This window comes from Conger conger, chromosome 17, assembly GCF_963514075.1.
Source record: "Conger conger chromosome 17, fConCon1.1, whole genome shotgun sequence".
Taxonomy (NCBI): Eukaryota; Metazoa; Chordata; class Actinopteri; order Anguilliformes; family Congridae; genus Conger; species Conger conger.
In genome coordinates, this window is record NC_083776.1 from 34,000,803 (window position 1) to 34,011,390 (window position 10,588).

Below are 10,588 nucleotides of genomic sequence, written 5' to 3' on the forward strand. Positions count from 1 at the left end.
AGACGATGCTCACCTGTGAAATGTTAAAAAGGGCCCTTCAGGCCACCCAGAACTACAGGAGAGCATTAGCGGCCATTAGCTTTTTCACTGATGACAACTGGTAGCCTGTGGGCACCTATCGTGAAGTTGGGATAAACTGTACATAAAGGTACATTGAGCCAACTGAGACCTGCCACTGTTGATTCACAGTTGTCATTGGCAAATTCTGACAAGAGACCAAAGCTGCAAACTGTGACCTCAAGGCCCAGTCTGTACTTTTGGTAAAAGCCAAACAAGCCCCACAGTAGCTGTGTCAGTTTAGCCAATGCCAGGCTTGGAGTGAAGATGAACGGCATGTGGGCCCACAGTCGAAGGAACATCAAACCGTCTTTGAGGCAGCATGTCGGAAATGTGTATTAACAGCGGGAGGATTGAGCTAATCGACGTGTTTCGATCCTCGGCAGAGACCCCCACAGTAACGTGCCCCCAAGGCCGGGCTCGTGCGCACGCACTGGGGTAGACCCCCTTACGTTTGATGACTTTCAATGGCTGTAGGACAGAAGATAATCCCACTAATGTGCACGTCCAGTGGAAACGAAGAGCAGGCGTCAGAAACAGTCCTTCTGAAGCTGAGAAGAATAGAATAGAGTTCAAGCATTCCTCCTTCCCACATGAGCACTTCAAAAGACTGTCCTAGGTAGCCCCCCGGAGATGTAGCGTTCTCCACGGTGGAGTGATCCCGATTCTACCCTCAACAGGCAGAGATACAAGTGTGCCGGGAGATTATGCTGAGCCAAGCTTGCAGCTGTTTAATTCCTTCACTTTCACTGAACATAAAAGATATGTTTGGGAGGGGGCGGATGTGACGGTTGTGGTGAAGCTCTGTGTTGTGATGCTGTTCACAATGCGTGACTAGTGTTGGCTTTGATTACAACTACATTGAACTTTTGATGATCAGAACAGGTCTCTCAGCCCTCAGGGTTTGTCATTTTGCCGACTCTGCATCGAGCCCTGATTATCCAGGGTGCACAGAGTACGGGCCTGCCATGTGCATCCCACGGATCTCACTACCAGTCCTTTCACCGTTTCAATATTATTAATGTGCATTTTCACTATAAACAAGTAACCATCTCTGAGTCATTTAAAAAGGTAATATACACAGCATACTTTAAACAGATGCCTTTAAACAGATGCCAGATATATCTTGATAGGAGACAGAAGGACAATGAAATAGGGTTTACATACAATATGGTAATAGTACTGTCTAAGTAAAAACCAAAGGAGAGTATGGACAGAAAAGCAGATGTAAAATGTAAACACAAGAATATATAATATATTTCTTTGTCTGGACAAAAAATAAACACAAAACCGGTAGGACATATATTGTATGTATGCTGTAATGACCTGTTTTGCTGTGATTTATACAGAACTTAATATAATGTCACTATTATAGTAATATCTGTGTGCAGTTGCCTCCGAAAAATATTTCATCAAATCTCTAAATCAATATTTTGGCTTTTCTCTTGGCTGAAATCATCTTAGTTGTGGTGGATTGGTAAAATAAATAAAACGGCTACGTGCATTTGCGTCCGAATGGCACAAATTACTTCCTGTTCCTGCTATACGCTCTCAGATTAGGCAAGAGCTTAAATAAAACTTCAAGTCAAAACTCGACCATGGAATTTGTCTTTGGCAATACTGTCTATGGCATTGGCAATATTGTTTCATTACTTTCATGCCAGTAAAGCTTTTTGAATTGATGGTTGTCCCATCAACCAGTGGGCTTTGGGTTAAAGCACTCTGACTGCATTGTGACTGTTGTGCAAGTCTAGCGCATATACACCAGAGCTTGTGACCTGCGTGGATCATACACATCTAAAACTGCGACAGGAGACGTTGAGAGATGAAATAAACATGTGACACCACTCATAAAAGCACTGCTGGCAATGTGCAAACTATGCACAGAGAATAATTTATTACCTTAAAAGTCAAGCAATTATTCCAGTATTCATTACACCATCAAAAAGAGAGGTAGTTCCTACAAGCATATTTTGTTTGGGCTATTACAGGATGAAAAAAAATCTTATCTTTATTTTTTTCTTTGTTCTGCAAAATGGTTGTTATCTTTTGGAAACACAGTTTGAAATGTAAAATTGTACACATTTAAAAATACGAATGCACTCTAACCCACTTATGATTAGGGTAAAATAATATATTGCATTATACAAATAAAATATTTACCTTAACCACTACGCTACAGGCCGCTCACGGTGATAAGACATGTTTGGGTTCCACACGCCTGATCCCAACTCGGAGCATTCGCCCATAATGGGCTCCAAAGCCCATTATTTCTCTCATTTTGCCCTAAACACTGATTATTTGTCAAAGAGATTCCTTCCAGTGATAAAAAAATATATATGCTATTTTCAAATGGAATAAAAGATCATAAAAAAGGAATAAAAATGAATAATAAAAAGCTAATCGAACCACTTTTCTTTTTTCAAAAAGCGTACTGCATCATAGTAACCATCTTGACCGATCCTTCTCATTGTGTCCAGCGTCGGCGGAAACAAAGCTTGATTGAGGCGTATGAAATTGTCTGTAGAAAACTTTAAATATTAAAAAACAAAACAAAAGAAAAAGATTAAATCCAATGAACAAATGTGCAAGACGCGGAGCTGTCTGATAAGTGATTGCTTATTACATTAGTCCTGACTCTGGAATGGCAGTGCTGTGCTCAAAGTGACAATGACCCTCCGTCTCTCTGGGTTTACATTCAGTGTATTGTTTGAGATTAAAAATGAAGAGAGTTGGAGATCATCTCCCCTACTCAATGGGGGGTTAGAAATGAAAATCAGTAGTGAAACAGCCAAAATTTGTGAATGCCATTTCCAGAGTACAACCACACGTAATCAGAAAAGCATTCAGTAAGCGGGAGAAAGGGGAGACATCACATGATTATCTGATGGCTGGGTTTGGTAAACACAATTAGCCTCACTCACAAAGACATCCATGTTGGCGAGTTTGAGGTGGAGGTTTGCCAGGCCAATGTGGAGGGGGCAGATGTCCTGGGGTCCGCTGAACGGAGACACGGTGATGGTGCGTCCTGCGGGCAGAACAGGCAGGCTGTCTGTGAACCCACCGTCGATCCAGAGCTTTTACAAAAACAAAGAGTATTCAACATTCAGAACTTAGTGTTAAAATGCCGCATGGCATACGCTGCCTTCAAATAGAGGTGTTGAATATACTTTGGCTTTGAAGATGTTAAAATTGTAGCCTTTTAAATTAGTTTGACAGGTTACGACTCTTGTCATGGCGGTGAACAAATTTGAGCTGCTGTACTGTGCCTCTTTCAAATGTGTCCAGGGAAATACAAACGTACCAAGGCCCCAAACGCAAGATTGTTATAAATATGAAAACCAAAACCAACAAGCTCCTGCACAATATTTGTAAATTGATTCTGGGGATGCAAACAATTTAAAGCACAGCTGCATTTCAAGTTGCAGAGATGAATAAAAAACAGACCAACACATAAACAGTATAAAAAACAGCATACCATTATGCATACTCTGTGCAGTATGTCTGAACATCTCACGCCTCAACAAACACATCACACTAAACAGTTTTTCCCTAAAACAAATTCAGTGCAAAATCAACTCCCACCTGGGTACACATCGTTCCTATTTGATGCGAATAAACGCGGTTTAGACGTGATTTGGCTGTGAAGAGTGCTCAGCGAGACGGCTCACGTGAGCGCTAACAGATTGAGTGCTCCTCGCTCGAGCGTTCGTCCTTGCGCGGGTGAAATAGCGGCTGAGAGCGGCCTGTTTTTATTGGCGTCTGGTTTTTTTACAGCGCTGCCGGAGACGGGGCCTCAGGGTCTCGCATTAATCCGCCCGCAGTCGCTGCAGCCCCGTTCCGATAGCATCTGAGCTGCTGGAGACATCAGCCTCTTATCAACACCGGCGCTGGAAAATAACTCAGCAGTCCCCCAGCACGATCCCCTCTGACAGGCCCAATGCTTCTTAAGTCCGAGCAGAAATCTCAACTTAATAAATTTCCCAGCGCTACAAAGCTCTGGGTCTTCCCTTTTATTACCCGACTGCAGAGAGGACTTTTACTTTGAAGCGCCATTGTTCAGAGCCTGCAGCCTTGTAATTTTTCATTAGCTTTGAAATGTGAGAATGAATTATTATAGCATTATAGTATTGTTGCACGGATATAATGTAAAACTCATGTTGTGCAATAAAGAAAAACGTAACTAATTATTTTGTAAAATTTAAGCACTCTGAAGTTACCTGGCATTGTACAATCACTGCCCTAATGCCAACTAAATGCAAGATTTACAACAATTAGAATGAAGTAATACATATTTAACTGCTCCTTAAAGCTACGGACATTTTTTTAAACAATATCTTAGTTACAGTATTTAATTAATACATGCATTCTGTCCCAAATAAATGTCCTTGTTTTGGTTAGAAAAACATCAAAACCCCAACCCCATACAGCCATAACATTTCTTCCTTGAAATAAATAAAAATATAATTATAAATAGCATCGCCACTCGTACAGACTAACATGGACTAAAGTGATTCTGTATTGGTAACACTTCGAGGTTTTGATCAAAAATAAAAAAATTAGGCATTACCTGGCCTTGGTATTCCACAGCATTGATTCCTGCATAAACAGGCACAAAGCTGCTGGCAAGCAGCACCTGGAGAAGAGATGAAGCAGGAGAAGGTTACATAATGAGATGCTTTCAGTGCAGGGAAGGAGACCGTGTGTCATTTTCAGGTATTTTCCCATATTCTTCAAATTGGTGGTTTTTGAAGTCTGTGATTTTCCCAAAGTCTAATGCTGCTGGAAGGAGCTGTTTTATTGCTAGTGGGGCAGAGTGCAGTAGTTTGACTTTGTTCACCTATGTTTGATCAGCCACAGGCCTTAAAGCCAGACTTGTTTGCTCATTGGGCTGAGAGTGACGTTGCATGTGGGGGGCTTTGTCAGTGGTTCCTGGAGTTGTTAAAAAGAGTGCGAGAGTTAAAAGAGGAAAAGAGGACAACCAAGTGAAGTTTCAAACGATGATAGATTTGTTACCGTATATAAGATGCTCCACTTTCAGTTTTTTATTTTAAGAGCTGTTTACCACCTCCAATACCCCTATATCAGTGGACACCTTGGTGTCTTTTAGAATTCCCTTTCAAGACTTGTGACACCATTTTGTTTTATTTTGCTAGTTCCCAATACAGCAATAAAAACACTGTAAACACAATTTTACTGGACCCCAGGGAAAGTAAAAAAAAACAAACATTAACTGCGCCTTTCCGAACAGTCTTTTCGGGTTTGGATACACCCATATGTTTTACTCAAATTTCTTTCAGACTGCTCAAGCTGTTTTCAAGCTGCAAACATGATGGATCTTACAGTAAATGATAACTTCCCAACAGATTAGATGTATTAGACACAATGTATTAATACAGGGTCAACATGATCACTCAATACCATTATGTAACATTGACATTGCCTTCTAACATACAAACAACAACAAAACTTTCAAACCTGTTCACTACATAATTGTTTTAACCTATACTGATTATTTTTAGTTCACAGACAGACTATGGCCAACTGCATGCCAACCACCTGTGGGGTTGCCAGCCAAAACTAGCATTTTCAGGATTTGATATCAGAATTAACTCCTTGGACATAGAAACCTTACAGTACAGTTCAGCACAATAAGCCTTTCAGTAGTCATAAAAAACATTACATTAATGGCATTTGGCAGACACTCTTATCCAGAGTGACGTACAGTTGATTAGACTAAGCAGGAGACAATCCTCACCTGGAGCAATGCAGGGTTAAGGGCCCAACGGCTGTGCGGATCTTATTGTGGCTACACTGGGGATCAAACCACCGACCTTGCGGTTCCCAGTCATGTGCCTTAACCACTATGCTAAAGCAACTGTCAGTTCTGTCTCTGTTCTGTGCTTATTTTGAAAGAATAAACTGAAAATTTATCTAATTTTCATGTGAAAGTGCATCTAACGCAATCACATAATCAGTGCCCTTTGCATATAATGATTGAATAAATAGTTTTGAGGACATAGAAGTGAAATGAGCAGGTATAGGACAAGGCTCTGATCTACAAGGTGCTTTGGGTTTCCTGAGTATTTTTAACATCATATTTATCGCTCTGCCCTTGGGCGTGAGCAGGATACCTTGATGAGATCCTCCCTGGAGGCGAAACCAGACACCATGCGGTTCCTCCTGGTTCTGGAGTTCGTGAGGGATATGTGCAGACGGTCCCCGGCCATCTGGTGGGCATCGGGTGGCAGGATCTCTTCTATTCCTTCCCTGAGGAAGAAAACAAAGAAGGTTCCTTGTTCAGGTTTGATTGCTGACACTGCTGATTTGCAAAGTGAAGTGAATAAACTGGACATAAAAAAAACTGAATGTATGGTTGCTTGCACACAGAATTATATACAGTAGTGGCCTCAGCTAACTCATCTGCTTCAGTGTTGGTAAGGAAGAGTTATGAAAAATAACTCACTTTTTTATTATTTTGTTAGGCAAGTTAACTCTACACTTACACCAAAAGAACAATGAGTGAGGGAAGTAAGAAGGTGTTTGACCCTGACAAAGGCACCTGTTTGCTGAAAGGTTTGTTTGTTTTAAATAATAAAGACATTCTTCGTGCATCGAAGCTTGGAAGTGTGGTACCTTCTTTTTTCTCAGCCTCTCACTTATTGCTGAAGTTTAACCTCTAATTTGGAACTGGCCTGGTTTCAAGCGATTTCACCTTTAGCCCAGCGAGAGAGGAATTGCCGTGAAGATCACACAAATTGCGTCGCTCAAGCTCATTGAACTCAGGGAGAGAAAACTAATGGGCCTAATCACTGTGCTGTCTGCACTGTTCACAAGAACCATTCCCAATGAAGAACAGTCAAATGATAGCAGGAAGTTGTTCTTTTGTAGATATGTTTAGCATGTATATATTTGTAAATATGTAAACGTGATGTTGCACTAAAATGTATAATTTGAAGTTACAAATGGAACATTAAAAGATATATATAAAAGATCAACATTGTCAGTCAACAATAAACCTTATTAGAAAACCATTTACTTTCATCTTTGAATTTTAGTTTGCATCTAACTAGCCTTGCAGGCTGCTTCAAGTGTGTATACAAGCACAGCCCTCCAATGGTCCTGAACTGTCAAAAACATTTTCAAAGATAGTTGCCATGGGGATGTTCACCAAGTAGCAGTGTAATCTACAGGCCTGCCTTACTTTCCTTTATGACCGCTTCTTTTGTGGCCCCTGACACAAGTGAAATTTCTGCATATTAAATTATTATAGAATCGGTGGGAAATGACCATGAATTATCATTTACTATCAGTTCAGTTGCATTTGCTGAGGGTGACTTTCAAAAGAGCAATGGCCGTACCTTCTTGCATTGTGCTGAAATGACTTTTAATTAGGAGTTATTGAGGGTATTTACTGTCTGAAAGAGTTTAAAACTGCAGTTTTACACATTATAAATCTCCGGATTGTAAAATGATTTTAGGACAAATGGCTTGGATTACTTCAAAGAAAAATCATTTTGAATATACTTTGTCCTGGGTCACCTTTGTTTTTCACTGCCAGAGAACATCACAGTTGCAGGTACAATATCCTTTTTAAGTCTCTTAATAAGCCATTCTTTTTAATTTTGTTTTTACGTCCTGTGCTAGTAGTATTTCATGTAATTATCTTTTATTTTAATTGCAAAAACAAACTTAGCCATCCAATATTTTAGATTTTTTTGTTTTCAAATGCCTAGACACGTTATCAATTATAATGTGTATTATTATTTTGTACATCTACTGATTCATTTCATTCTGTATTCTAGATTGAATTGGTGTGTCTTCAATTTTGTCTCACAATTAAAATGTAAGCATAGATTTTTTTGTTCTCTTTACCAACACAGACCCAAATTAACATGCTGAAAAAAAGCAAAAATAGCATTCATGTTGTATGCCAAATTAAAGGGAAAATGTTCATTGAATGCATGGTGGTGTTCTTTCATTATGAAAGTACCTGGAACATAATGAAAGAACTGCACTTCATGAATATATGTACCATCATTGTGATGATTATTATTACAGCAATAAACAGAAATGTTAAACTCAAAAGCTCAGCTTCATCCACTACTCAAAGAAACAACTCTTTACTTGATATGTGCTGCCTCTTGTGCCGCATATTAAACAGTTCTTTATCCATATTCCCTTCTTTCTGGATTCTTCATATCACTCTAATCCTGCCTTTCCTAAGTGTCTCAGTGATGGAGTATCCTAGTCTCCAACGCCTGGGAAATGACTGACTTTCAGATGTCTTCTAAATGTGCATCTTAAAATAAAGTTGAAATATCTTAAAAGTACATTCATCACTTGTTCATACCATGCTATCAATTACATCTTTATTATTGTACTTCATCATTTTTTAATGACTTACGCCTGCATTTGAGTCATATCTCTTTTTTACACCATGTCTCTTAAATATTGTAGTTCCCCGCTGTGCTGTTACTACCTTGCAGATAAGACTGCTCTTTCATTAATTATGACTTTCCTTCTTTTGGCATGCCATGCCAATCCAGTATGATGCTGCTTTTAGGAAACAGGCTGTGTTTCCCACATAAAGCTTTCAAGACATATACTGTGAAGTAGTTTGATTGAAATGTATATACTGTATTCTCTCCTATACTGTAGATACCCGTGGATGAATGTGACAGGTGTGTAACCACATAGGCAACAGGCCATGAAGAACTGCACTCACATACACATACATTCACATGCATTCACTCACATACACATGCATTCACATACCGTGTCCACTACAGTACCTCAGTGTGAGCATAAAATCATATCCTGGTGTCACAGCTCCCAGCCTCTGACTCCGCACTTCACTGGCGAATCTGTACGTAAAGTCCTTGCATTGCTACAGGTCATACAGAAATACGTTAATGAGAATTAAAATGTCAATGCAATAGTTTCAGCTTATGATAGTTCGACCCTCTAGGTCTACGCTCTACAAACAATTGAACGAAATGGATGGCAAACCAGGCATACAGCTGGAAAAGCATTAGCAGGGTTGTGTAGTTACCTCCAGCCTGTCTGGCGCAGTGACCAGCACGGTTGCAACAAGAGCCCCCGCAGACGCCCCAGCACATGCCTGCACTGCCTGCAGGAGCCTCTCCCCGTGCCGGAGGACCGCTCCCAGCACACCCAGCTGGTAGATCCCCAAAAACCCGCAGGCCGCGAAGGATAGGTTCAGCACCGCCATCGGTACCTCTGCACGCACAACAACACACACTCACGTTTTACCAGTAGAAAATGGCAATAATAATCTAAGCAAAATAAACACGGATCGAGCCTATCTTCTGTAACTGTTTATCGAAAAACCCAGGTTCAGCCAATGCTGCATTTACCTCACTTTGTTCAGTAACAGTCCATGTGGAATCAACTGTTTTGAGAACACTGGATTGGTATTGGAATCGACATTGATTCACTGATTGGGATTTGTCAAATAGATGGAAAAACACCGTAACACAACATTGATTTAAAGCACTACACTGAGTCAGCATTGATTTATGAATGGCTGCCAATTCTGTGTTTGGCCAAACATACATTAGTGAGTTTGTACTGAGAATGTAGATAGATTTTGTGAAAAATATCCCAGGAGTAGCTGGTTTTCTAAGATATATGATTGTTTGTGTATATTTCTTGTTCAGCATTCAATAGATTTGATGTATTATCAAAACATTTATGCATGTATTGTAACGAGACAAAATGTCCTAATTACTATGATAGTGCTTCTTGAATTCTTATAAGTTGAACCAATAATGATCATTTATACAGTTATTCATTGATACGTTTAAGAATCATTTGAATTATTTGATGGGGGTTGGAAAGCATGAGTTAGCTAGCTGTATTAAAGCTGAAGTAGGTAGTATGCAGTTTTATTTTGGTTGACACAACAACAATGAAATGAATTAAACCTGATTAAAACATTGAATCAGCATACAAGCATATGCTCACATATGTTGAGATGTCAGGAAAACATTTTCATAATAAAAATACTGTATCATTGTTTCTCTGACGCTGATTCAACGTTGACAGCTGATAGATATCTGTGGTCTGTATCAGGAAGCAGGAATCCCGAGTAAACTGGATAACTGCAGTGAGTAAAACCTGGAACCATAAAGTGTTCCTACCGTTTTAGATTACGCAAACGACAGCATGTTTGTTTCATTGACAGATTTAACACAGTGCAGAGAATGCAATGAAGCTTAATAACTAACAAGCTAGCTGGTTAGCTTGGCTGTTGACAGCTCTGCTTGCCATAATAACACTCACAGTCCGCAGCACAATTACTTTTTACTTCCGGTGACTCAAAATACATATTTTTCAAAATAAAAGTTTGCCGAACGTGTGCGTTTGTTTATTAGCATTCAAAGCAGCAGAGCACAGAGCCCTATTCCCTGGGAGCTCTCAGAAATGGATGAGGAGAAGGTTTATCTGAGCGTCTGATCCTAAAATAAGTCGCTGAAGATGTTATCTTTGTTCATAAATTGACGGA

At 39.8% G+C, this 10,588-nt stretch overlaps 1 protein-coding gene across 2 annotated transcripts; it reads right to left on the bottom strand.

Annotated features, from left to right (window-relative positions):
• Positions 1-1,917: 1,917 nt before the first annotated feature.
• On the bottom strand, positions 1,918-10,365 carry pnpla4 (patatin-like phospholipase domain containing 4). Of its 2 annotated transcripts, none has more exons than XM_061227049.1 (7): positions 10,224-10,365; positions 9,113-9,300; positions 8,853-8,947; positions 6,192-6,327; positions 4,628-4,693; positions 2,982-3,085; positions 1,918-2,588 (listed from the first exon to the last, which is right to left on the bottom strand). In XM_061227049.1, exons 2-7 carry the CDS (start codon positions 9,290-9,292, stop codon positions 2,525-2,527), a joined length of 645 nt encoding a protein of 214 aa, XP_061083033.1. In that variant the 5' UTR covers positions 9,293-9,300; positions 10,224-10,365; the 3' UTR covers positions 1,918-2,524. The 2 variants fall into 2 exon arrangements, with proteins under 2 accessions (XP_061083033.1, XP_061083032.1); XM_061227048.1 differs by having other exon boundaries at positions 2,982-3,134.
• Between the last annotated feature and the right edge of the window lie 223 nt (positions 10,366-10,588).

What these genes read in the sequence shown, in the direction of transcription:
- pnpla4 (XM_061227048.1), bottom strand. Translation starts at nt 9,292, where the DNA reads ATGGCGGTGCTGAACCTATCCTTCGCGGCCTGCGGGTTTTTGGGGATC. An exon ending in GATTTTATGCTCACACTGAG is followed by an intron (nt 6,328 to 8,852) that starts GTACTGTAGTGG and finishes TTTCTTCCTCAG; the next exon opens with GGAAGGAATAGAAGAGATCC. An exon ending in CTGTGGAATACCAAGGCCAG is followed by an intron (nt 3,135 to 4,627) that starts GTAATGCCTAAT and finishes TTTTTGTAAAAG; the next exon opens with CTCTGGATCGACGGTGGGTT.